We start from the raw sequence: 27,613 nt of genomic DNA, 5'->3' as shown, positions 1-27,613 counted from the left end.
TTCCTTCCCCTTACGTACATGGGTCTGAGGGCAAACACTTTGATGAGCAAGCTCTTGTGCAGGATGTTTGAGACCTGAATTCAGTCCTCTTCTCCGGCGGAGGGGAGCTTCAAGCCCTGCTTAGCAGGGAAGTGCCGTAACTATGTTCTTCCTCTGCAGGAAAGTTCCCAGCTAATTCTGGGGGCCCTTGGCAGGTGAAGCCTCCTGCGGGGAAGAGGCTGCTGAAACGCTTTCTCATTTGCAAGCTCATACAGGGTCCTTGAGGTTCTGCTAAGCCAACAAGAACGAAAAAGAGCAGGAACCGATTTTCTTTGCCAGGGAATCTGGACAGAAGTAAAAAGCAAAGCGACCAAACACACAGTCACAACTTCTGCATCTGCCTTTCCCAGAATTTGAAGCGTAAGGCAAAGACGATTGTCCCCTGGGCAGGCTGTCTCCCCGAGCAGCCGAAAGGCGCCCCGTAACTCTTCACCGGGCCCTTGATCACCAACCGTACGGATTGCCACGCTCTAAAGCGGCTTCTGGCACGCTTCTCCCAGCTTACGGGGTCGCCAGCTTCGAAGCGCGGCGGGCGCCATGCCACCCGCGCCTCTCCCTCACAGCGCAGCGGCACGGGCTCAGCTTTGAGTGGAAATAACCCACCCACCCCCCCCAACGGAGGCCCCCTGCCCCTTCGTGTGAAGGAAAAGGGGTGCAAGACCGGCGGGAAACCCACGGGGCACGCCGAGACTTCAGGAGGCCGCGACGGCGGGGCGGGCTCCCCTCAGGCAGGGGAGGCAGCCGGGGGTGAGGCGCGGCCCCCGCCATGGCGGCGGCGCTGAAGCCCGGCCCGGCCCGGCCTCGCCCCCCGGGGAGGGCGGGAAGAACTTTCCCCGTCGCGGAAGGAGCCCCCGAACCCCGATCCTCCTCCCTCTACCCCGGTGAGGCGCGGCTGGGCCAGCCGAGGTGAGAACCCCAAGGTGCAGCCAAGGGCCGGCCCCGGAGGGCACGGCTCCCGCCCACAGCCCGTCCCGTCCCGTCCCGTCTCCGCCAACCCGCCGCCTCAGAGGGGCGGTGCGGCGGGGAGCCGGGGCGGGGCGGTGTGTAGCGAGGGTTCTTTTATGCGGCGGGAAGCCGGCGGCTCTCGGAGCTGCGGGTGGCTGCGGCGACAGAGAGGAGCGATCCGGGCGGGGGCAGAGGGGGGGGCGAGGCGAAGGAGAGGAGCCGCCGCCGCCGCCGAGGAGGAGGAAGGAGAAGAAGAAGAAGAAGAAGGGGAGCGGCGGCCGGGGCGCTGCTATTGTTCCGCACCTGCCGCCGGCCGGGACACGTGGCGCCGCTGAGCCCCGTTCCTCGCCCCGCAGCCGCCTGACCCGCACGCAGTCGCCCCCGGCACCATGGGCAAAGGGGTGAGCGGCGGGGACGCGGGCGGGTTGACCGGGGCGGAGCGCACGGCCGGGTAATGGGAAATTCAAGGAGCCGGACGGTTGACCGGTCACCCCCCCCCCCTCTCCTCCCCTCCGCCCTTTTTTTCCCTTCACGGCTGAGGGGCGGGCGGGGCTCCGCTTTGTCTGGGGAAGCCACGTCGTGTGTGAGGGCCGGTAACGGCCGTTAGAGGGCGGTGCCGGTGCCACCATTCACCCCCCCCCCCCCCCCCCCCCGTTCCGAACAACGTGCCTCCGGCTGCCGGTAGAGGAAGTAACGGGAGGCGGGAAGGCGGGGGGGGACGACTCCGGCGGCCTCTCCCCGGCGGCAGACATGGCCGCGGAGGGGGCCCTGTTGCCTGTGGAGGCTGGGCGGAGGGGGGGGAACCAAACCCCGCCGCCTTCTTCTTAACGTCGTGTGTGTGTGTCCCGTTCCCCGTCCCCCCCCCCCCCCCGAAAAAGGGCCTCCCGCCCGCGGGGCGTGTGGGGCCCGCAGCCCCCGGGGCTGGTGTTATCTGATGCCCTTTTGGAGCTGAGCTGAGGAGCGTGGCTGCTCCCCTTGTCTCGTAAGAGTACTTTAGACTTCTTGAGACACGAGGGGTGGGGGGGGGGAAGGGGAGTTGTGAGGATTATTAGGGTTTATTAGGGCTAATTTGCCTATAGGCAGCGGTGAGGGCGTGCTGGGAGATGGTGGCAGGAGGGAGGCGATCGCCCCTGACTTTGTCGTGCTTATCCTGTTAATTGGGGTGATAAAAGCGTCCCAGAAGGCCGTGCAGCGGTTTCTGCCCTGTACCAGCGTTGTTTCTACCTTGTAGCCCACAAGGAGGAGAAGCCCTTAATTCAGACCGTATCCTTTAACTAAGGAAAAGTGGATGTGAAGGCGCTCGAAAACGGGCGTGAAGGCTTTTTGAAGTGGGATGTTGCGATCAAACACCCGTGTGGGGAGCAGAAACACCTCTTAGGTTGCTCTGTTTTTATTTTATGTTGAAAAAGTAAAGACTAGTTGCTGGGTTTTATTGTTTGGATGTTTGTTTTTTTCCCTTCAAATACTTCCCTGTGTAGCTTGTATAGTTGGATGTGCGTAGACTTTTACTTACTTTTGTTTTAGACTCGCTCCTGGAAAATTCCCAAATCTCTCTGCTGCTCGAGGAGAGGGTAACCACGCAGGGCCGTGAGATGCTGAGGTGGTGGCGTGTCCCTGCCTACAGGTGTTCTGTGCTTCCCAAGCGCTGTTCAAACACGGACTTGACTTTGCATTGTCCTCATCGGTGCGGTACAATGGTGGCAATGTTGACAAAACCGTGTGAATGGTAGGGGAGCTGCAAGAACATGGCTGAATGGACAGTTACTTGGAAATGGGGGTTGAGGAGTGTGTGCGGTGCTTTTTCAGGATTTGAGGGGGGGGGGGGGTGTGGTTTTTTCCTCAGTGAAGTCCTTTTGATGCTTGGCAGCCCAGCGTGATGTATTTCAGTTTGGTGGGCAACAGGCAGCGTGCACAGTAAGAGGTCACCTAAGAGATAAAACATTGAGAGGGGTTTTGGTGTTGTTGCAGTCCTCTGGATGCTTCATATCGTCAAAGAAGCCTTAGGGTTGTGTGTGTATGTATGACTGTAGTGCAAAAGGCTTCAGGGGCTTAGGCTGCCTTGGCTGGACTAATAGGAGGCACAAATGCTTTCTAATATAGAAGGCTGTTAGCTGTCTTGCTTCCATTTCAAATTTCATAGGTTGCATGGATAATAGAGCAATTGGCCTGAAGCTGAAGCGCCAACACAAGGGATAATCCAACAGTGTATGGCTGCCTTAGGCTTTCTGGTAGCAAGTCACAAGATTTGTTCATTTAGTGTTGAGAATGTGTGTGAGTAGCTGGGGACCAGAAAAATGAGGATGTGAGAGAGCAAGGTTGTGAAAAAGCCACTGTGTGGATGGAACGCTGAACAGCATGTGCCTGCCCCAAGTTAGGGTGCCCGAAAAGGAAACCTCTTTCCCATGGGAGCGTGTGATGGAAGAGAAAGTAAGAGCGTAAGTGTGAGAGAACAAGTTCCTTGTCTTTGTGGCTGTGAGGAGAAGCCGAGCGGAGTGTCTGTTTTACTTTAAATGGTAACGGGACGAGGGGAGGGCCGTGAGCTGCAGGGGAATGTTGTTCAGCCCAAAAAGCAGATTATCCAAGGGGGTGTGCGTAGTGGAGGAAAGCAGACGGGATTTCATTTCTGTTCAGAGCTGCCTGGAAACTGTCTGCGGACAGCAGCATGTTTCGCTCTGTCTCCCTCGCTCTGTCTCCCTCGCTGCATAGGCATAGCACACGATCATCATCAGTGTGTGCTTTGAGTTGCTTTCGGAGGTCAGTGCTAATGCCTGAACCCCAGTTAAGGGGTTTTTTTCCTGTCAGAAACTAGGAAGGCTTACTGCATAATGCACCAACTGAGGAAAAATTATGCAAATCAAAGCGATCCTTATCTGGTGCAATTAAGAAATCTTAATATATTACTCTCCCCCTCCCCCATCTTTTTCATTCCTGCTTTTTATTACAATGGCTAGAGGATACTCCTTTTGCCAGAGAAAACCCTGGGCCCAGTCAACGCATGTTTTTGCCAAAGCAGCGTAACAGGATGAAGGGTCTCTGGCGAGTGGTCTGTACCTGCGGGTTGCAATCCCACAACGCAGTGGCATCCTGACCTGCTGAAAACTGCAGAAGGTCATTCTTCACCCAGGCCTTTTCAAGGGGTAGCTCAAGTCACCAGCTCCTCTGGGGGAGAACTGTGTCCAGTCTACTGATCTTCATGTGTTTGACTGCTAGAGATGTCTGGATTGATGGCAGAGATGCGCTAACATTCCAGGCAAAGAAGTGTGGGAGATGACAGTCCGTAGTTGGCACAGCGCCGAAAAACCAGGAGGGGCTGCTCAGCTGGGCAGCAGTGGCATTTGGAAGGCCAGCTCTGCACTTGGGTCTTCAAGCAGCTCCACGAGAAGTAGAGATGTTTGTACTAATATCCAGAGAAGTCTTAAGGTGTGTGGGTGGTCCTGTTTTTACCCTGATGATGAAAACCCTTGCAAGGTTTAGATTCCTTGTTATGGCAGGAGAGCTTGTCCTTTCATAATTTGGGAAGCAGCAGTCTGCTCGCAATGAGCAATTAATAGCTGTTGAGTAAAAACTGCTTTGTACTGTCCTCGATGCTGAGAGTGTGTTCAATTGATGCAGTTGATTAGACTCGTGGTTAAAGATAGGAGATTGAACACAGCTCTTGGGAGGGAGTAAGAAGGATCCAGAGAAGGCATTCACATCCCTTGCTAAGATTACATAGGGTCACAGAGTGGTGTTTCCAGTCCAATAGGCATAGTCCGTATCATGACTCATCTGGTTAATATATTTACTGAAGACTGTCTCATGAGGCAGCAGGACAGTAACTTTTCTGTTTTCTCTGCACAGTTGATTATAATGACATAAGTACTAGAACAGACCAGGCCTCCAGAGACTGTGTAATTTATTTTGGCTGTTGCTTGACATTTCTTGTTGAATTAGGTGATGTTAGAATAGGGTATTTCTGAGTTTGTCTGCTGATTTGCACCCCTCCTGTTTCCTGGTCAATCATGGCTTGTGTTGAGAACATCAGCCGTGAATGGCTCAATTAGTCCAGAGCGGAAAAGCATAAGCTGTATCTGAAAGACAACAGGATTTTCTGGGGGCTGTATAAAACTTCTTACACTGATGTGTACAAATGTTGTGCTTAAGCCAATGGAAAAAAAAAATCTTGCATGGAAAAAAAAAAAGCTGTGGTGTTTTTTTTTCTGTGGCAGTTTTGATGAGTCAGAGTTCCTAGGCTAAGTCAAGTAACAGGGGTGACATTTCTGATGAGACAGACCTTCCTTTGTGTTCAGGCCATGTGATTAATTCTCTATAAGATGTGAATCTGGAGTACTGTAGGCTGCCTTCTCCTCGTATGGCAGGAAAAGGAGGGGAGAGCAGGGAAATCCTACAGCGCTGAGGGGTGGGATGAACCCCTTGTCCCTGGCAGCCCAGCCAGCACAAGTCTTTGTTGAACAGATCGGGTTCATCTTGCCAAAAGAGAGACAATGGCCCTGAAGGCACAGAACAGGGGCAGGACTTTGACTCTGATCTGTGTCAAGTTTAGATTTGAGTGATGGAGCAGGAAGTTCAGACTCTGCATGAAATGATCCTATAGTAGGAGCTGAAACTGATTCTACTGACTTACCTTTTCTGTAAGGGTGGGTTGTGGTACTAAAGTAACAGAAGGGAAGGTATTGTGCTTTCTTTTTATTTTTTTTTTTAACTGAGGAACTCTGAGCTCCTCGGTAAGATGGACTTCATTAAGACCCAAATACTTGGGTGCTTAAAGAAAGGACTAACTATCCGCTTTTTGTCCTGACTGCAGCTGATCGCTGGGGTTTTTGTTCAGGTTTTTTTTAAGCAAATCATGCTTGAACAAGGGCGGTGAGCCTTTTCCGTGTTTGCCCACTTGTAGGTTGTCTCTGCAGCTGAAAGGGCTAAACACTCCTACGTTCCTGTGCTGTTCACCGCTGCCCCCAACAAGCTGAGTAACTGTACTTCTCACAGAAGTTTCAAAGTACCAGGAGGTTTTTAGATCACCTGCAAGAGCTTGCCAACCTTTTCTGGGGGGAAGGGGGGAAGCTGAAGGTGAGGGACTGCTAGTCAAGGCACCAGCTACTTCACCTTCATTAGAAATCATGTCTTGTCTCCAAGCAGTAATCAAGAAGCATGTGTTTTGTGCAGGAGTGTGTTTGGACTTGTCTGCTAGAGCTCTAGCAGAAATCAAAGTTGTTTCCTTTGGAGACTTAAGAAGAGAGATACTTCATGGTGACTTTTTGTGAATTGCCCCATGGCAAATTCTTGTGATGCTGGAATGCGAGGACCGAGATGGTTTAAGTTCTGTGGCTTTTGCTTTTTTTTTTTTAAGAAGTAAAATGGGAATTTAGGTGCAGGGAAGAGAATGTTAGGAATGCTGACAGTCTGTAGTTCTGTGTCCTTTTCCTAGACGAGAGGAGGCAAACAGCTCGCCTGTGTTCCACTTAATTGAAAACTGTTTCCATTGCACAGCTCTAGCTGCATGCAAGGATATGGGGGATGCAAAGCCTGCCTTTACTGAACAGGGCAAGAGAGGGCTTCTGTGCATGTGAAATGTATGACCATGGCTGCAGTGGTGTGCACAGAGCTTTCTCGGAACAATAAAAATCCTTGTCTAGATGTGACTGATGGGTTCTTTTAGAAAAGTCTTTACTTTTTTCCTTTTTTGTGTGTGTAGTTTCACTTTTGGTTTTGTTTTCTACTTCTCTTGGAGTAAATAATAAAAATTTCCTGTGCTTGCCGCTCAACAGGACAGTTCTTGGATCCTAACAATAGTTTCTGTGTCCAGATCGCTCTCCGGAATCCAGTTTGTGATTTGAGGTGCTCATGCAAAGATCAAGCAAGGCGATGCCTTTGAAACCTTTTCTTAATCTCGTTAACGGTTTGACTCTGGTGCCACTAACTGCTGTTTCATCTCAGAATACTTCTCGGGGATCTTATTGGGTGAAAACCTCATCGCATAAAACTTGGCAGGGATGTAATAGGACCCATGCAGAAGGGAAGGGAGGAAAAAGCTGCTGTTGGAGGCTTGTAAGAGTCAGGAAATGTATGGAGTACTTAATGAAGGAACTGCACTGCAAGGCTGTACTGGTACCTGGTTTTGGTATCGCACAGGGTGTCTAAACTTCTTGCGGTTCAGGATTATTTCTGCCTGTAACTCTTATGTACTTTTTTTTTGTCTTTTAAGTGATATTTGTATGTGCTACGTCACGACTTGTTTGTCCGTAGATGCTTGTTTACCCCATCGTGACAAGACCTAAATCTCTGCATGATTTCATGTAGAATTAACCATAATGACAGTGAATGAAAATCCATCTGAATAAAGAGGCTTTAAGCGAATCATCTGCTCTGTGAAGTGTAAGCAGGACTGAGCACAGATTGAATCTGCAAAAGTGTCCTGCTACTTTTTATACCATTCTTGCGGGTCCAACTGCCATAAATTGAAAGCAGATTTCTGTTGCGTAACCAGCCAGCTAGAGTGCCAAACTGAGAATGAAAGTGTTGGAATTTACCCCCAGATTCGACCAGTCAGAGATACCAGCTCTTATTTACCTTCAGTTGATAGGCTGCTCCTTGCCAGAGGATGTGGAAGACTGAAAGGGGGGAGGAGAAGTTAATGCCTTGAAGGGAACATACGTATGCACTCAGGAATTGGTTTCTTCTGCTCTTCATCACTGTTTCAGCTTGAGCTGGGGCTCACACATCAAGACTGACTGAGTAGCATGTAGCTTGCTTTCCTCCTAGCTAGACTTGCACAATATCTGGCTGTGGTCTGTGTATTGGGGATGCTGTTGAGCACACTTGTCTGCTCACTAGCTTGTTTGTTTGTTTGTTTACTGAAGTGGCATAACTTTAATAAACCATAATCATTTTGTCTGCATGGCAGTCTCCTGTGCATAGTTCATGTCTACTACTGTAGAAGTTGACTGTAAGGTGTTTCTAACAGTACTGTGTCTTTGCTTGCAGGCTGGAAGAGACAAGTATGAGCCCACTGCTACATCAGAGCATGGCGCAAAGAAGAAAAAGGGGAAGAAGGAGAGGGACATGGATGAGCTTAAAAAGGAAGTCTCAATGGTAAGAGTGTAGGGCACAGAAAGAGGAGCTTTAAGAACGTTTACTACCCCCAAAGCCCTGTGCCTTGTGTGACTAAGAGAAAAGAGCTGGTGTGTTGACAGCATGGTGTGACTGAAGGCATTGATCTCCCTTCTTGTCCCCTCTGTCTCCAAGCCAGACATGCTGCAAGTGTTTCAGCACCAAGATGACCACGCAGTAGGCCCCGAAAACATCACTTCTCAAAAGGCACTTGACACAGAACCCAAGTCTCTGCTTGCCTGCATTACCCATAGCACAGTGTAGCTGTATTTCCTCACCCAGGCAAGCGCTATCTGGATAGCAGCATTGCAGGCTTTATTGTCCTGTCATATGAGTGAGACTGCTGTTTTCATTCCAGCTGAGGAGTTGAGTCTGTGCAGCTCCATTTACTGCTGGCCTCTGCTCAGACTGACCTCAGTATTATTCCTTCTAATCATGTTTGAGTCTGTGGGAAGTGTCTCCCCTCCCCACCTGTGAATGTTGGATGGTGCTATACATCTATCTATGAGCATCATCTGGCTTAGAGCTGCTCTCCTTGAAGGTGATGCAGGTTTTATTTCTGTGCTGTGGATTTGAGTCTGGGCTTTCACATTTTTGTCCCCTCTGTTAGGGAGAGGGGATGCTAAAGCTTGCTTTAAGATGAAATTTTGTGTTCAGTAGTGATGCTAACTGAAAGCACCTGCTCCCTCCAGTACAACCTTTTAAGTGAGGCAGTGCTCTGCACCAATAGGATCCAATTGAAAAATAGCCTGGCTGCAAAAAGGAGCCTCTTTGGGGGAAGAAACACTGCTTAAGCTGGCAGCATTTCTTAAAAATGTGTGGAATTATAGGGTTAATCTTCTGTACATTCCTACGTTCCTTCCCAACTCCTTTCCTTTCCCCTCCTCCCCCCCTCCCCCCCCCCCCCCCCCCCCCAAAAAAAAAACAAACCCAAAACAAAAAAACCAACCACCCCACTGAGGCTTCACAGAATCTGGGGGCATAAAGACTGCACTGAGATACAGTCAGAATTTGTTTAAAAAGCTGTCATGTCATATCCAAATAGACAAAATGCTGAAGGTGAGGCTGCTTTGAGTTGTGGAATGAGATTGAGATTTTCTTCATAGAGAAGGTGAGCTAGAGGCTTGCTATCTTACCAAACTGTTACAGATAGGAAACCTGGGGTGGGGCGTGGACTTGCTGAGCTTTTGCTGATCTCTTTCCTCCCCAACCATTTCTTGTCTTTCAGGATGACCACAAGCTGAGCCTTGATGAACTTCATCGTAAATATGGAACAGACTTGAGTCGGGTAGGTAGATTTTGTTTTCCCTCTTTCCTTGCCCTGATCTGAAAAGGATCAGTCTTGGCTCAGAGCACTTCACAAAGGGAGATCCGGGTGGTCTGGGTTTGGTTTTTTTTGGTGGTTTTTTTTTTTTTTTTTCTTTTGTTTAATCTCCCCTCCTCCAGTTAAGTTTCCCAGACTTTGGGAGAACTGTCGAGCTCACAAATACTTCTCGTCGTCCTCCCACTGCACAGCCTGGCTGCAATACTTTAGTGACTTTGTTTCTAACAAAGTCACTGTTATCTGCCTCTGAATTGTTCCAAGGTCAAGTTGATTCTTGGATTTATTTTTTTTCCCAAGGAGCTTGTAATAAAGGCAAATGTTTGTTATATTGCAGATGTAGTCTAGTGAGCTAGCACATGCCCAGAGATTTAATGATGGCTAGTAGCAGTTAAAATTTTACCCTTTTATAGTAAGAAGTGTGCAAACGTCCTAGCTAACATCAAAGTCCAGTGCAGAAGCACTGCAGCAGTTTTGCACCTTTGCTCTTGTTTGTTTTGCTTGATGTGTTTTTTGCATGATTGCATGTAGCAACAAGTCTGCTTTTACTCTATAACAGCGCAGAGACTTGCATATTTCTGTGAGAGAACTTGGCTTCTGAAAGCTGAACTTCCTGGAAGGCCAATCCAAAGTGTCATCATCTTTATGGCCCCCAGCTTTCACTAGTTCTATAATTTGATAGGATGGATTGCACTGGGCTGTTCCTCAGAGCTCAAAGTCTGCTGCTGTAGCCTTCTTGTCCTGCCCCTCTTCAGTGTTTGTAGGCCCATGGCCTGCAGGCTCCTCAAGGAGCATCCAGCATCCCATAGCTCCTCTTTTGGCATTCAGCTTTCACATCCTGCACTTGTGTTGCAGAGCCCTGGCAGCTGTGGAGATCTCATTACCTGTTAGCATCTCCTTGTTGCTGTGGTAGAACATGAACAATTTCAGGGCTACCTTCCCCAGTCAGTCTTGCCACAATGCTTATAAAAGGAACCTCTCTTCTAGGGTTTGACTTCTGCACGTGCGGCTGAGATTTTGGCTCGTGATGGCCCAAATTCCCTCACACCCCCACCCACCACTCCTGAATGGGTAAAGTTCTGTCGGCAGCTCTTCGGAGGATTCTCGCTCCTGTTGTGGATTGGTGCTATTCTATGTTTTCTGGCTTACGGCATACAAAGTGTGATGGAGGAGGAGCCCAACAACGATAATGTAAGTAAAAATGTCTGGTTTACTTCAAAGGCAGGTTGAGCAGCCTGTTTGGCTCAAAGCAGATTAACTTCCTCTAAGCATTCAATCCAGAAGCTTTTCCCATAAGCATGGGAAATTCAGTGTGTGAGCTTAACATGTCTTGGAGTGCTTCCACATAATGAAATGAACAGCTGACTTCCTTCGTGTTGTGTTGGCAACACTAGCTTGTGGACGGCCTTTGTGTACAAAATGTACAGAGACTGCAAGTACCTCCATGCTTTGTAATGGGGCACTTAAATACCAAGCAATTTATCTGGACAAACTGGAAGCCTTTCAGGCAGACTGTCCTCTGACTCACTTTCTCTGCTCCTTGTAGCTGTACCTGGGTGTTGTGTTGGCAGCTGTGGTTATCATAACTGGCTGTTTCTCTTACTACCAAGAAGCAAAAAGTTCCAAGATCATGGAGTCCTTCAAGAACATGGTGCCTCAGGTATGGAATACCTCATTTCTTTGAGATCTGCCAAGCTGTAGCTTGCTCGGGGTTATTAACTGTTTTAAACATCGACTTCAATTGCAAAAGGCCTGGCTGTTAGTGTGGGTTACTAGCTCTTAATTTCGAGGGGTCTATGAGACTCCTTCCTCTATATACTCCAAGTAACTATGCTAATAGGCCAGGGCAGTTCCTGGCACCCTGTGAGTTCCACCAGCTTATTAACATTCAGAGGACACTTTCTCGATAGCCTGGGGAGTTCAGTAACTGGTGTGATAAGTATTAAAACTCAGATTCCTTCATGGACAGTCTGTATCGTACCTAACTATCTTACTGTTACCTTGGCAACAAGGAACTTTAATATCAAGAAAACAAAAATAGCTATTTTTCTAAAATAACATACATATTGGAGATAAATATCTTAGTACAAATAGAAACCTCATAGAATCATAGCACAATTATTTTAAGGCACTCAGATCTTTTGAGCCCCTTAAGAGTTGCTTTTGACATAGGTTGTTTCTTTACTGTCTTTCAGCAAGCTCTTGTAGTCAGAAATGGTGAGAAGATCAGCATAAATGCTGAAGGTGTTGTAGTTGGAGATCTAGTAGAGGTGAAAGGAGGCGACAGAATTCCAGCCGACCTTCGGATCATATCTGCACATGGTTGCAAGGTACAGCAGTGACACGCTGTTTGAAAACTTTATTATGAAGGATGATGAATTAGTCTGGTTTCAAAGAATGTCTTCTATGCTGTGAATGGGTGGTGGAGTGGAAGAGAAGGGTGCGGGGAGAGCCTAGTGTTTTATCTGCTTTCATTGCTGAAGGCATCTGCCTGCTTGCGTATGACAAAGTAATGTCTTCCATGTAGGTGGATAACTCCTCACTTACTGGTGAATCGGAGCCTCAGACGAGGTCTCCAGACTTCTCCAATGAGAACCCGCTGGAGACCAGGAACATTGCTTTCTTTTCCACCAACTGTGTGGAAGGTATGTGACTCTTCCCTATAAAGTATTGACGATGCTAGTGATTGAACTGCATAGGTAAACAATGCAAATGCTGTGTGAGTTCAGTGTGTTAGTTGGTAGCCTACTCCTACCATGCAAGAGCAGGCTGGAAGTTCCCAGTAAAGGCTTTGCCCATTCCAACTGCAGTACCATACAATGGGCAAAGAAGGCTTCACAGCGCTACTGTTTTTTCTTTGTAGCTGCTCCTAGAGGAGTGGTGTGTCTTAAAGCATGACTGCCTTATTACAGCAGTGCTAAAGCGCAGATAACGTAATGTGAATGCAAATGGTTAGGCAGAGCTATAAGAAATACTACAGCTGCTGCAGAAAGCAGGAGCTTCAAACATCTCTGGCAGAACTTCCTGTTGCAGCAGTATGGTGGTAAGTACTCTGTGCTGAAGCCCAGGGCATCTTTTCCATACCCACATGGTATCAAGGTGTGACTGTTCAGTGATGGTGTAGAATTCTGCCTGACTCCTATCGTGTCCTCTCTGGACAGATTCTTACCAGCAGACTCTCCCCTGCTCTTTCCCACCCCCCAAAAAAACCCAACCTAGCAAAACTGAAGGATATTCTTGATCTTTCTCAAGAGCCTCAGGGAAAGAAAATGAGCCCTGACAGAAGGGAAGAGAATGCTGTCTACTTCTTGAAGATGTCTTCCTCTAATTCCCTGCAATTGGCACTTGATTCCCTGGGATAGAAGGCAGAGGGCATACAGCTTGACCAGTCAGTCACATGAGAATCCTGTGCAGCACTTATCTCCATTTATTTCTCATGCTGCTAGAGTAAAAAAGGCTGCAGTGGGAGATTTTGGCCATTGGAATGCCTACCTGCATTATTTTGGGCAAAGCTCGCTAAACTCTAGGACAGGCTGAACAAACTCAGTTTAGTGTGTTTTGGGAAGGGTTTTTGTTTTCTAAAACCTGTCTCTCTTCTAGGCACTGCCCGTGGCATTGTCATTAGCACTGGGGATCGCACTGTGATGGGCCGTATTGCCAGTCTGGCTTCTGGACTGGAAGGGGGGAAAACTCCAATTGCCATGGAGATCGAGCACTTTATCCACCTCATCACTGGAGTGGCTGTGTTCCTGGGTGTCTCCTTCTTCATCCTGTCACTCATCCTTGAGTACACGTGGCTGGAGGCTGTAATCTTCCTCATCGGGATCATTGTTGCCAACGTCCCTGAGGGGCTGCTTGCAACTGTCACGGTGAGTGAAGTTGGTAAAAAAGATTGAATGCATTACGTATATGGTTCTTAAGGAAGCAGAGTCCTTCATGCTCAGTGTGCATTCACAGGGGTAGACACTAAAGTAATGGAAGGAACTCTGGTGTATGTGTAGGGCTAGGCTTTATAAATTTGGTGTATTCAGACTAGTTGCCTGTATCAGTGTCAAGTTCTGCAGCTGTTTTTATAATGAAGATGAGTCCCTAAGCTAGACCTGCACAGAGGCTTGGCATCATAGAACTAAAGTGAGCAAGACTAGGAGTTCTGGACTTGTCTTGCCTTTTTCTGTGGCAAGAAGAGGCCTTCCTGTTACAACTGTTCGGGGCCTCTATACCCACAGGCACACCAGCCCCTCCAACCCTGAAGGGCTGGCAGAGCATCCAGCAAGCTTCACTCTAGTCCCAGCTTTTGGTCTGGGACCTGGCAGAGGTTCTTGTAAGTTTGGTTTCCTGAAGAGATGGTGGGAGTATCCAGGTGTGCTCGGCTGTGTAGAGGGTGGTGTTGGACAGGGCTAGAGGCTTCCATACAGCCTTAGGAAGCAGAGCAGCAGCTGAGCTGGGGAATGAACAGTTGGGAGCTGGAAGCAGGTTAAGAGCCTTTGGCGAGAAAGGGTAGCTGGGGCTGCTCACTTCCTACACCAGTAAGTTGCAGCCCTATCACCAGAGCTATTTTGGGCCTTCTCGTATGTGACCTGCCTTCAACGTATTTTGAGTTCTTATGATTAGGGAACTGCAACTTTTAACTAAAATGTTAGTCTGGGGCATGTTATTTCCTTAATGCACTGAGAAGCAGGGGACTGAAGCCTTGTGAGTCCTTTTCTGGAGGTTTTGTGATGAGGAAAATGTGTCATTTAAACCTAGCAGCTGGGCCTAAATGTTGCTATTTATTTTGCGTTGGCAGGGTGGGCATGGAGTTAGGGAATTGCTGCAGGGCACATAAGCTGGTTGTCATTCCATGCCCACAGTGAGTTGGGTAGCAGTGTATTAGTGCACAAGCACATCTAACCTATTGTCTTCTTCCTTGTCTCCAGGTATGTCTGACACTAACAGCCAAGCGTATGGCTCGTAAGAACTGCTTGGTGAAGAACCTGGAAGCTGTGGAAACCCTGGGCTCCACATCCACTATCTGCTCTGATAAAACAGGCACTCTGACACAAAATCGCATGACGGTTGCACACATGTGGTTTGACAATCAGATTCATGAGGCTGATACTACCGAGAACCAGAGTGGTAAGACCATCTCTGCGCTTGAGGCATTTCATTAAAAAATGGCTTTTTCTGGGGCTTCTTGTACACTTGTATTTTTAAGAACCCATGTTTCTAGCTCTCCAGTCCAAGTGAAGTTCATAGTGCAAGGACTTCTAACATATGATCTACAATGAGCCTTAAAAGACTTGCAGTAACACATAAAAAGCTTTGTACTGTACCACAGTTTTGTTTAATCAGACTCCATATAGGCTGCTTTTGCTCAGAATTACTCCATTGGAATTTGAGCCTCTTCAATGTTCAGCCCTTTATGTTTGTCCTGTGTGTAGAAATATTTGCTTTTCTGTACTTCAAAGTACCTGATTATTTTTGCCGAAGTGTATCTGATGAAATTGCCCCATCTTAAGTCTGCTGAAAGTGTGGGCAGCGGAGGTGTTGACTCTGATAATAAGTTGGGTCTAATAAACTGGACATAGATGGAAATTTCCCATGTTGAACTAGATGGCTGCCCTTGAACAGGGGTTTTCCCAGAACATCCTCGTTGTGTTTGCAGAGCGGTAGCAATGAATGAAGTGACTGTAAGACTTCAGCAGGAAGTTTCTTCTAGACACTGATAAAAATCTGAAATCTCAGTATGCTGTGCAATTGAGAGGTACTTATCTCTCCAGAACTGTTTAGTACAACCAAATTCAGGAGTTTCCTAGCTGTCATCTACCTTGTGAAATGTTGTGCTTGCAACACATTATTAGCATAAACTTTTTCCAGTGGTGGTGCTGCACCCTGCCCCCAACCACTCCAAAACATTGTGCTTGCCTGAACCACTTAAAAAAAAAAAACTGCTTTACTGTTCTTGGTCTTTAACACTAGTGCAAAGTAACAAGCTATAAATAAAGTGGAAGCACTCAGTTTTGGCCTGGCAACGGTTGGCTTGGCTGCAATAGAAATAAACCTAGAAGACTTCACTTCATGGAAAGTACACTAGCTTATCAGTTAACTGTCTGTTTAGTTCATCTCCCTCAGAGCCAGCTTAAGAGCCAGCATGGGAGAAGCAGTATCTTTATTTAAGCATTGTTCCTTTGGGAGCTATTTCATCCAGTTCCTGGGTGATAGATAAAGTGAGAAAACCTGGAGGTGGAACCCAGCATCCCTGACTCAAGCCTCTCTGAAAGAATGTTATCTGTCTAGAATTCCTTGGCTTTGTCAGCATGGCCTCTGCTGCTGCTGGATGCAGCCATTACTGGAATCTTGAAAGCAGAGGTGTTCTCTTGCACTGTTGGTATTTCACCCTCCGGTCTTAAAATAATCAGCTACTCCTCAGGTACCTGGGAAGGGAGGAGGATTGAAAGAGATGTAGTGTGCTGACAGGCTCTGTTTCCTGTTTCTAAGGTAAAGGTTTCTTGCTCTTAAGCCTGTGGGATTTTGGGCTTATTGACATTCTTCCTTGGCTTTCAGGTGCTTCCTTTGACAAGAGCTCAGCTACTTGGAGTGCATTGTCCAGAGTTGCAGGTCTCTGCAACCGTGCTGTGTTTCAGGCCAACCAGGAAAATGTACCAATTCTTAAGGTGAGTTCCTAAAAGAAATGTTTGTCCTGTTCCCCACCACCACATTCCCATAGTGGTAGTGAGACTATATCCTGTGGGTCACAGGAACCTGCAAAGTAGAGGTGTCTGCCATTCCTAATCTTTTCTGCAGTCTGGCACTCTTGTAGGAGATGTGCTGTGGGCAGAGGAGATGAGACTGGGAAGACATTTCCCACAGCAGACTCCCTGCCATCCACTAGCATCTACAGTCTGTTTGGGAGGTCACATAATTCAGACCGGGCTAGGAAAGACCAGAAAGCTTTCCTAGGCATTTCCCAATGTCTGGCTATTCCAAGAATTGCTATCTCTGGCATTTGTACACTTAAAAGCTACAAAGGCATGGTTCTGGGAGCTGGGAGAAGTAGACACCAGAGCTGGGGGAGCAGCAGTTGTGGGAGACTGTTTGTCTTTAGCTAGTCTGTTCTCACTGGCAAGTCTTGACTTTTTAAGCTTTTGCTCGTTCAGCACTGGTGCAAATGCTAGCATAACATCAATTCAGATTCCTGCTTCTGAACTGTGACCCAGCAAGGGCTGAAATTAACTGTAAAGTGCTTATAACCTGTCAAACATCAGTCATGTTGCTTAGTAAACTTCCCAAGGGTGTTCTGATGCTGTGGTAATAGAAATGATGGAAAAACTATTTTTCCCTAGCACTTCTCTGACTATAACTTCATGTCCTGTTTTTTAGACCTAAGGTAAAGAGCTGGAGTTCTTTCCATCCAAGGAAGACTTGGGAGGGGGGAGTCTTGAAAGTCTTTAGATACCAAAAAGCAGTATAAAAACGAAAAAAAAAAAAAAAATTTCTCATGGACAAAGAGACCAGAAGGGCAAGAAATATTTGGTTTAAATTGCAGCAAAGGAAACTCAAGCAGGACATTGAGAGCACACAGATCTCCAGGGCTGAGAACCCCCATCTACAATCTCTACCAGTGCTAACTTTATGGGGCAGGAGGCATGGACAGATTAAATCTTACCTGCCAGAGGCTTGATAAGCTGATCTTATATTGGGGTGGGAGAGCCCATACAAGTCTTTCTGTGTGCATGTTATCAGTCTTCATCTCACATCTGCTATTCTTCATGGGAAGCAACTTACAGCAGTTCTTAAAGTTTACCCTCCAGCCTCTCTTTCTCTGACTGCACCTGCCTACCTGACTTTCTCTGCCCTTTAAAAGGGCTTCTTGACTTTTGCACCAGAAGACTGCTGCTCTCTCAGGCTGGGAGGCCTGGCATTCTGAAATGCAGTATTTGTCAGTACTAGATAATAGAATTATTTATTCTTTGCTCTAGTATCATGTTATGTAGAAGCTGGGACTGGGCAGAGATGAATACACTTTTTTTTGAAATATCAGATCTTCTGTGGTGAGTCTGCTGGGATGTACGCTTTGATAGTTGTTTCTTTCCTCAGAGAGCAGTGGCAGGAGACGCCTCTGAGTCTGCACTTCTGAAATGCATTGAATTGTGCTGTGGTTCTGTCAAGGAGATGAGAGAAAGGTATCCCAAAGTGGTGGAAATACCATTTAACTCTACCAACAAGTACCAGGTAAGCGTGTGTCCTCTTGAGGGAGAGCTGCTGTGTGAAGCACTTAACATAAATTTGCATGCAGTGTGCCTCAAAACCTGTTTTGGTGCCAAAATCTTGTCTAGCCATTACTTGCTTGTAGACTGCTCAAGACTATAAATTTAAGTTAACGGACCATACTTAATTACACTGTGTAAGAGCTTCTGGAGCTGCCTTGACACTAAGGTGTCAGCTGCTGAGGAAAGACCAGACATGCTTCCTACCTGTGCAGCCATAGTGCATGGAGAATGGAAGAACTCAAATCTGGGAATAGGAATGAATTGCTGGGAAATGACCTTAACAGGTGGAACTTGTATATAAAAAAGGCCATTGCAACATCTGTGGTTATATGTTAATGTTAAAAAAATACGTAGTAATTCCTTAGTTTGTGAACCTTTTTAAAGTTGTGGGTAAATGAAAACTAGAGCAGAATATCAGAAACTGTCCTGAGCTAGTCACAAAACACTGAGTGATGGTGATTACTTGTGACCTTTGTGGTACATGTCAATAAAACAGTTTCATTTCTTCCACCCTAGCTGTCTATCCACAAAAATGCAAATCCATCAGAATCCCGTTACTTGCTGGTGATGAAGGGAGCTCCAGAGAGGATCTTGGATCGTTGCAGCACCATTCTTATTCATGGCAAAGAGCAATCACTGGATGAGGAAATGAAAGATGCTTTTCAGAATGCCTACCTTGAGTTGGGAGGCCTTGGGGAGAGAGTGTTAGGTAAGGAAAAGCAGCCTTAATAAATGGGGAAAGATTTGTCCTCATGCTCCTGTGCGGAGTCCCCACAGATTAAGTGGAGGGTTGTGCTCTGTTCCTGCAGTGTAACCATAGTGTTGAGTCAAGGTCACTTCAGCAATTCACATAGGAACAGTCCTGTCTTTAGCCTTTAATCTAAAAGGCAGCCTGCAGGGTCTCGTCTTGCCCAGCAGCTGGGTCGCCTAGATCAAAATAAAGCAAAGCATTTGGTACCTTCAGTCTCCATGGGGCCACATGGTATTAGATTTGCGCCACTGCATGTGAACCAAGCTGTGTCTGGGCACCTAGCAACAGCTGTTAGTTATCAGAATATGAGTATGACTCCTGCCTCAATAGCCCTGGGTAAACCTCTGATGCTGCCCTGTTATTCTTGCGTAGCTGTTTGCAGAAGCAATAAGCGTTTGCGCTCTCTGCCTCCTGATACGTAGGAACAGAGTAAACATGGGTTTGATGTGTTACAGGATTCTGTCACTTGGCTCTGCCTGATGACCAGTTCCCTGAAGGCTTCCAGTTTGATACGGACGATGTGAACTTTCCTGTAGACAAACTCTGCTTTGTAGGACTGATGTCTATGATTGACCCTCCTCGTGCTGCTGTGCCAGATGCTGTTGGCAAATGCAGAAGCGCTGGGATCAAGGTAGTTTATTCCAGGGTTGAAAATCACCTTGCTCTATACCTGTAGATACAAAGGGCTTCCGTTACTCTCTGTGTTGCTGTAATGTGAATGAAGAGAAGTATTGATCAGCTTTTAACTAGTACTACTTCAGGCTTCATTTCTGAGTTACAAATGATTGTATGTTAATGGCCTGAAAAATGAGTTAGACTCCAGACTGCTAGGGCACTGGCAGGTGCCGATGACATGGTGTCCCCAAGCATGTGATTTGGCTCAGGTGTGTTCTGCGTGTCCCACAGTACTGACTGAGACGAGAGAGCAAAGCACAGGCTGGAAACGGAACTAGATCTATTGACTCAGTATTAACAATTTTCTTTGTCTTCTATCCACCTCAATCCCTTGCATACTGGTAACAGGTTACTGCCTGTACCTCAGGCGTGCTCTGTGCCAGGGCTTGCTAGTAGAACAAAAGCCACGTGGCCTTTTCAGTCTCAAGGGAACCTGCCTGTTGGGCAGTGTTGCTCTGCAGTACCGGCAAGGCTTTCACGGCAGTCTGTTTGCATTTCAGGTTATCATGGTTACTGGAGACCATCCGATCACAGCCAAAGCCATTGCCAAGGGTGTCGGCATCATCTCCGAGGGCAATGAAACAGTAGAAGATATTGCTGCTCGACTCAACATTCCTGTCAGCCAGGTCAACCCTAGGTACTGACTGGTGGGGAAGGCCAGAGCTGTTCAAAGAATTAAGCATTTGCCTCTCTCCTTGCCTTGGATAATCCCTCAGCATCTCTCCCTAGATATGAAAAGCTTGGCATCTGCTTAGCTCAGCATGTTGTCGCTCCTCAGAGTGTATCATGAGTTATGTGAAGAATGCAAAAGGCTGTCTTGAATGTGCATGTCTCTTGTGCATGGGAATTAGTTAGGAGCAAGCTCAATACAGGAAACTCGGGCAGTTTCTTCTGTCCTTTCTCTGCCCTGTAGCTGCCTGTCCTGATGGTCTGTCCCCATGCTGGGGGAAAGAAACAGCCGGCTGGGTGGAGTCTTTTGGGGGGCTGACTTTTTCCCCTTGAGCTAAGCATTTGCCCTGCCTGGTTCATGTTGCTGCACAAGCACCATGTACTGGCCCAACGTAGCAGGCAGGAAAAAGTATCTAAAATGGCATCGGGGAGGGAAGTGGCTGTTTGGGGACTGTTTTGAGCAATGCTGCTGCTGAGCCTGAAACCACGTACTCCTGTGATTCCAGATCTTTATAAACAGAGGCTAGGTCTAGTTTTGCCCCCAAACAAATACTTAATCAAGCTTATTTAGTAAGATAACTTACAGGTTCATGGGAAAACTCTGGTAAAAAGAAAATGCCTAGTTTGTTAGTCACAATCCAGACCGAATGGGCTACCGAAAGTAAACTCTCTTTAACTGGTTTGTACTGTTTAGAGAGAAGAACTGAAATGCCACCTATAAACTTGATCATTCAAAGCCCAGTTCTGTCCCTCCTGCTCTCAAACTCTCTTCTGGGTCTGATTGTAGGTGGGCAAAGGGAGCAGGATTTGGACTGGGTAGAGGAATTGGCACTAGTCAGTAGCTACAAGCAGAATAAATGTGACAATGGAATTCTTTCCTCTTAGGGGTTAATGTTTGCCTTCATAGCCTAGTGCAGAACTGAGGCATCCTCAGAAAATGTGCTTTGGCATAAGCGGGCTGTTTGCAGAATGGCTGGGCTGTCTGCATTGCTTAGCTTGACCCAGCCTGTGTTTGGGCTGGAGGGTAGCCATGTAGCTTATGAACTGTGAATAGAGACACCCTGTGGAATGAAATTGCTTGGGGAAGACAAGTATTGTGACTGAATTCTCTTTTTTTTTTTTTTTTTTTTTTTTTTTGAGGGTAACTTCACAACCTAGCAATGCAGGCTGGGGATCACTGGGCTGTGTGACTGAGCAGGTCAGCGGCTGGCTGTAAGGGTGGGGAAGGAATTTCCCTGTCTAAACTGGGTGATAGCATGAGCTGTGTGGATAGTCTTCTAGACCTATAAGGGATGGTATGCTGGGTTAGAGAGGTGGTAGTTTGCTGTAGCATGCAGGGTACCAAACCAGTCTAAATATAACGTTGCATGCTTTTGTTGCTGAAGAGTGTAAAGTAGTCTGAACTGGCATTGCGTGAGCTCTCTCTGCGAAGAGCCACGTGTAGATCATCAGTCTATTGCAAAAAGGATTGCCTGCAGAAGCCCACAGCATCTCTTGTGATGTTGGAAGCTAACTGCCTGAGCCAGGGGTTCCTTTAGTGCAGAGAGGTCAAGAGCTGTGGAAACAACTAGTCTTTGCCTTGATGCATTTTAAAAAGCCATAGAAAGAATTAGTCTGCTCATGGGGTTTTTTGCTGTTACTTGGCACTGTCTTGTTGTCTGTGTTCCCCATCTACCTTTTAAACTTGGAGCATCAAACTTCTGTGCAGAGGCTGCCTGGGTTAGTATTCAGTCACAGCAGGCGTTGGTCTTTCCCTAGAGCACTGAAGAGCCATAGCTTTATGGGGCAAATACAACTAAGGAGGAACTTAGTTTAACTTGTGAAGTAAAACATTATATTGTTTCTTGATTGCAGGGATGCCAAAGCTTGTGTTGTTCATGGCTCAGATTTGAAGGACATGACTAGTGAGCAACTGGATGACATCCTGATTCATCATACAGAAATTGTCTTTGCCAGGACATCTCCTCAGCAGAAGCTTATAATTGTGGAAGGCTGTCAGCGACAGGTAAAGAGAAGGGAGTCCAAGGATTTCATATCGGAGAAATCCCCAGATGTGTAGATATATAAACTACTAACCAGTGCTGCCTTCTGAAGTGGCAGGGCTTATTCTTCTCAGTGCCTTCAGGTAAAGGGCCAGACTAGATCTCAATCTGTCAGCAGCCTTCAGCTGCTGATGTCTGGCTGCTGTACAATACATAAATAAAAGGGTCTTGCAGGAAAACACCTTCAGTTTGTACTGAGGCTTTTTCTGGTCCTAGGATGTTTAACACACTTAATTCCTAAATGCTCTGGAGGTGCTTGGCAGAGGAGCATTCAACAAGTTTAGATATTGTCCAACATCTCCTTTGGAGAGAGCAGCATGGTTCTCTGATAAGCCTGATCAGAATGGGGAAAGGGGTGAGGGGAGGACAAGGAGAAACTGAGGTCTCTTTACAGCAAAGTGAAATAGGGACTTTTATGCTTCAACTCCTGAAAGATAGAAGAAAGCTTTTTCTGCCCAAAACATCTTACATGATGATTTCAGTCTTTATATCCCTCTCTTTGACTAGGGTGCCATTGTAGCAGTCACAGGTGATGGTGTGAATGATTCCCCAGCCCTGAAAAAGGCCGACATTGGTGTTGCTATGGGTATTGCTGGCTCAGACGTCTCCAAGCAGGCAGCTGACATGATTCTGCTGGATGACAACTTTGCTTCCATTGTCACTGGGGTTGAAGAAGGTGAGTTTATCACTTGTGTGCAGTGGTGGCGAAGTGATGTGCTTCGGCAATGTTACTTACTCATTCCCTCTGAAATAAAGGTGTCTGGAGGGCTCTCCTTTATTTGAGCTTGTCTCCATGACAAGTGTTTTCAAGGAGGACAGCACTTCCCTTCTCCATTCAAAGTCTTCTCCCTTTCCGTGGGACCAGCATGACCCTTTGGGATGGGTAACAGTAGAAAGCAGCTGAGTAACAAAAGCTACTTTGTCCTTTTGCCTAACACTGACCCTACAGTCATCTTTGCCAGCTGAGTCTGACACATTTTCCTCCCTGATGGAGCAGTAGCTCTCAAACAGGAGCAGAACAGAGGATACCTCCAGGGTCTCTTGATGATCTTCGGAAACCAGGGCTTAGTATCTTACTGCTGTATGCAGTGAAGCCTGATTGCTGTGACCAGAAATGTTACTCTGTATAGGTGATGATGTGGTGGAGCACACAGTCTCACCCTTACATGCAAGAGACCTCTTCAGTGTGCTGCACTAGAATTTTGCCTTTCAGTGTTACCACTGAAGCTGCGTATGAGCTACTTGGCTGCCTTCTGCTGATAAGTGAGAGTTATGTTGTTCTCTCTTCCTTGCCCCAGGGCGTCTGATCTTTGATAACCTGAAGAAGTCTATTGCTTACACCTTGACCAGTAACATTCCTGAAATCACGCCGTTCCTGATCTTCATCATTGCGAACATACCCCTTCCACTGGGAACAGTCACCATCCTCTGCATTGACTTGGGCACTGACATGGTGAATGTCTTTTTTTTTTGTCTCAAGAAGAAATGTGGGTGTTCTTAGGTATCCTAAAGAAAGGAGAGGTGGAATGAAAATGCTTAAATACAGTTTTCTCTAGTGTTCTGATTTAAAACAAGTGACCATTTGATATTCCCTTAATCTGCACTCCCTGTCTCATGGCTCTGAGTCTGAGGATCCTTCAGTTCCACGTAAGGACAAACTGGGGATGGGGAAGGTGGTAAGGTCCTTCCTTGAATACTATAGCTAGGGCTTTCGGGCAGTGCTGTTTCTCAGGCTGAAAACATGGGGCAGGGAAGGCTCTATACAGTGGAAAATTGAAACAGTTCTAACAGCGGTTCTACCACTTGCAAAGGTCCCTGCTATCTCCCTGGCATATGAGCAAGCAGAGAGTGACATCATGAAGAGGCAGCCCAGAAATCCCAAAACAGACAAGCTGGTGAATGAACGGCTGATCAGCATGGCCTATGGGCAGATTGGTAAGCTGGTCTGTTTTCTCTGGCACTGATTTGAACTTGGTGGTAGCGGGGGTTATACACCATCCTGAGTCAGTGACTTTTCTGCTTATTTTGGTAGGGTTGAGGTTTGGGATGTGTAAACCAGAACCTCAGGCTGTTAAGAACTTGCCGTGATTCTGCCCCCATGGCACATAGCGGTGGCTTGTGCAGCTTGATCCATTGAATCGCTTTCACAGTAATTTTGTTTAATTGCATAGTGCTGTAAAGGAACTGGCTGACAACCAGCTCTCCTCTGGTTCAGACTTGTTCAGCAAGAACATAGATCCCATTGTTAGTTTAATTAGAAGTAAAGGATTCTCTCCAGCGTATCCCTAAACACACAGTATTAGGAGCCTTGATTAAAGGCAGCTACAGAGATGTGCCCAGTTCACAGGACGGGAGCTCATGCTTAATTGCAGCAGACCTTGGGAACCTTCTTGACTGTATTTTGCAAGGGTTGGGGGTGGGCAAGGCTTAATGAGAATACAAAGGGAGTTTTATCTTGTGTCCTTGAGTACCATGCCATCACAGCACAGGGCAGAACAGAAGTAACTCTGTACAAAGTTGGGAGCAGAAGCCGCTCAGCAAAATGGTTGCAGCTGAATTTGATGTTAGTGTGAACTATTCTGTAGCTGCTGTTTGGCAGACTGAGCCCCACAAGGAGTAATTTTTTAGGTGGTTGGGGTCTCCTGCAAACTGCTTTCTGTTACAATCGCACCGCACAGTAGCTTCATCAGTTTTATCATCCTTTCTTGTCTGTTTAGGTATGATCCAGGCCCTTGGAGGTTTCTTTACCTATTTTGTAATCATGGCAGAGAATGGGTTCTGGCCTTCTGGCTTGCTAGGGATCAGAGTTCAGTGGGATGACCGATGGGTTAACGATGTGGAAGACAGCTATGGGCAGCAATGGGTAAGTTTTGAGGCACAGCTTAGAGGCTGCCAGCCAGAATACTAATGCCTGCTGAACTTGGTGTGAGCACCAGAGAGCAAAGGCAGCATGTCTGAACGAGTGCTCTCTGCTTTGTCTGCTTCCTAGACCTACGAACAGAGGAAAATAGTGGAGTTCACTTGCCATACAGCCTTCTTTGTCAGCATTGTGGTTGTGCAGTGGGCGGACTTGATCATTTGTAAGACCCGAAGAAACTCCGTCTTCCAGCAGGGGATGAAGTAAGTGAGGCTGCCCATGGAGGATTTAGAATGGGACTCTGTGTATTCTCCAGCACACGGCATTCTAGTTCTTTGTCCCAGCAGTGTCTGGGCATCTTGGCATAAGTCTTGAACAGTCTGGTGCCTTGGCAGTGAATAAGAGGGACTGGGTGCTCTCTAGTAGTACCTGCTACAGTTGTCAGGCTGAGACAGTGAAATGCTGACTTCTGCTGGCATTGTCTGTGGGAGGTAGCCCACCTCAAAGGCTAGTGACGTACTCCAGCACACAGCCTGGTGCAGCAGCAGAGCAGCTGGTGTATCAAGAGACTTGGTGGCATGAACCCCAGCCTCCTTCTGAATTTGTGATGAAAGCAATTGCTGGTTGACTTAGTTGTGAACTGGAATATCTCTGTCTAGAGACATGAAAGACCCTTGTGACAACCGTGCCATCAGCTCGGATGGCCTGATAGTCCCCACCTGATGGACTTCTGGTCTAGCCCAGAATGTCTGTTTCCATTCACTACCATGTGGCCACTAGGTGTTCTTTTAGGATTTCATCTGTGAAAGTCCCTGACTGCTTTCCTGTTTCTACTAGGAACAAGATCTTAATATTTGGTCTCTTTGAGGAGACTGCTCTGGCTGCCTTCCTCTCCTACTGCCCTGGGATGGATGTTGCTCTAAGGATGTACCCTCTCAAGTAAGTTGTGTCATGCTTTTTGTGCAGTAGGCTGTGTACCACAGAGCAATAGTGCTTGGGTGGTGAGATGGATAAAAAGTAGTTGTGAGCTTGTGGATCACGAAACCTAGTCTTAACCCAGAAGAGCTCAGCCTAGAGGGTGTGAGTGATCCTTTGCTGTAATGGGGCACGCCAGGGGTTTGCTTTTCTTTACTGCTTATGGAAAGTTTATGGGGAGCCTGCAGTTCGGTGCCCCACTAAAAATTAGCAACACAACTTCAGTTGTACCAGTGCGCTGTAGTGCAGCTGCTTTTGTACTTACTTGCATGGGGTGTTTTTATGGGTAGGGGACTGTACCTCCAAAGCAAGCCAGAAAGCCTCCATAGGCCAAGGGACTGTTCTTTACTAAAGACCTGGTGATGACATCTTGTGGCTTTTTCTACCTTCCACAGAAACAGCACAAGTAGTAAAGTCTTTTGAAAGATGCTACATAGGTGCAGATGACCAGTTGGTGCACAGTAACATTCCTAACAGTTGGGAGGGTGCCAGCATCTTAAGCATTATTGCTCAACAGCATGCAACATTTCATGGCAGGGTTTAGTCTCAAACTTCAAACAGTCCTCTGGCTTAAGTGCCATGAAATTTTCATGGCAAAAAAAATTCTGGTACATTTTGCATTCCTTCAGAAGTGTTGTCTGGAGTTTGGTGCTGAAGTGTGAGCATTTCCTGACAAGAAAGCTGGCCTCTGCCCAGTGCCTGCAGCAGCTAGATGTTAGCATGTGTCAATTGTAAGGGAAGCCAATACGGTTTAAGCAAGCAAGGCTGTGGGCACAAAGGTTATGTGTACTTAGAGGAAATATTCCTAGATTAATAGGTGGGGAGGTGCTGGTACAGAGATGAACAAAGGTGCTGTGACGCACCTCGTGTTGGAATTAATATCCAAAAGCGGATTAACCTATTGCAGAAGAAAACCTGGTGGTAATTCTTGGCTTGGAGGATTCTCAGCTGAACCACAGCCTTGTGGGAGCTGGTACGCTGGCAAGCTGGGACCCGCCAGCCTTCCTGCACTCTTCTGTGCCATCAAGTCAGAGCTCTGCTAGGCAAAGAGCATCTCCACTGCCTGTGTTCTCACTGCCTCCTCTCCCAAACAGGCCAACCTGGTGGTTCTGCGCTTTCCCATACTCCCTCCTCATATTCCTGTACGATGAAGTCAGAAAGCTCATTATCAGACGCAACCCTGGTGGTAAGAATATGCTGCTAATCTGTGTGTTTCCTTCCCCACCTCTTCATGCTGCCAAGTTCTGTAGAAGCTCTGATAATGCTCAGGGACCCCCAGTGCTGAGCCCTACGCAGGGGTGTATTTTGCTGTGTTTTCCCTTCCTCAGCATTAATAGTGCAGTTGGTTCAAATTAAGGACTTTCTCTGTCCCTCTCCCTGCATTATCCTGCAGTATATGAAAGTAACAATGCACTGAAGTAGATGGAAAAGACTGATTAAAGCTTGGGTAGTTCTAGAAAGCTGGAACGGGGCCTGAAAGCTGCAGCACATCAACAGTTTGGCAAGATGTTTCCATTGTGGCAGGTCACTTACTAGCTCAGGTGCTACGGTGCAAATTTCCAGAGCTTATAAAAGGAGCTCTTGTGAACCTCATAACCTGGTCTGCCTTAAGACTAACTCTGCTTTCTCCCTCCTTTTCCTTTAGGTTGGGTGGAAAAAGAGACCTACTACTAAAAAGCACCTGTAAAACATTCCACGCACAGCCCATGCCACCTCTCCACCATCTCCCCTGTGTGTGTACTTCATCTTTGCAAGTGCAGAACTTCCTGGACAGGAGCGAGCTGAAACGAAAGGAAACATGAAGAAACATGGACTGGAGGAGAAAGCAAGGGGGAGGTTGGGGTGGGGGGAGTGTCCGACCATCAGTCCATGGGGATGAGAGTTTGAGTAGTTTTATGTGCCTTTTTGTTTTTGTAAAAGGAAACTGAAGATTTTATATGTGGATTTTTACAAATAAAGATGGATTATAAGAGGATGCCCCCA

The 27,613-nt window shown here is 47.1% G+C and overlaps 1 protein-coding gene across 1 annotated transcript; it reads left to right on the top strand.

The window, feature by feature from the left end:
* The first annotated feature begins 1,119 nt into the window (after window positions 1-1,119).
* Window positions 1,120-27,613, top strand: ATP1A1 (ATPase Na+/K+ transporting subunit alpha 1). Its single transcript, XM_030019846.2, has 23 exons — window positions 1,120-1,385; window positions 7,966-8,073; window positions 9,320-9,379; window positions 10,400-10,603; window positions 10,959-11,072; window positions 11,608-11,742; window positions 11,940-12,057; window positions 13,013-13,281; window positions 14,329-14,527; window positions 15,956-16,065; window positions 17,489-17,623; window positions 18,178-18,370; window positions 18,868-19,043; window positions 19,588-19,724; window positions 21,611-21,761; window positions 22,306-22,474; window positions 23,097-23,251; window positions 23,610-23,733; window positions 24,516-24,661; window positions 24,788-24,918; window positions 25,493-25,594; window positions 26,725-26,816; window positions 27,276-27,613. The coding sequence occupies exons 1-23, from the start codon at window positions 1,374-1,376 to the stop codon at window positions 27,302-27,304; spliced, it is 3,069 nt and encodes a 1,022-aa protein (XP_029875706.1). The 5' UTR covers window positions 1,120-1,373; the 3' UTR covers window positions 27,305-27,613.

Source organism: Aquila chrysaetos, chromosome 7 (assembly GCF_900496995.4).
Source record: "Aquila chrysaetos chrysaetos chromosome 7, bAquChr1.4, whole genome shotgun sequence".
Classification (NCBI taxonomy): domain Eukaryota; kingdom Metazoa; phylum Chordata; class Aves; order Accipitriformes; family Accipitridae; genus Aquila; species Aquila chrysaetos.
This window is presented reverse-complemented; position numbering and strand designations above follow the sequence as displayed.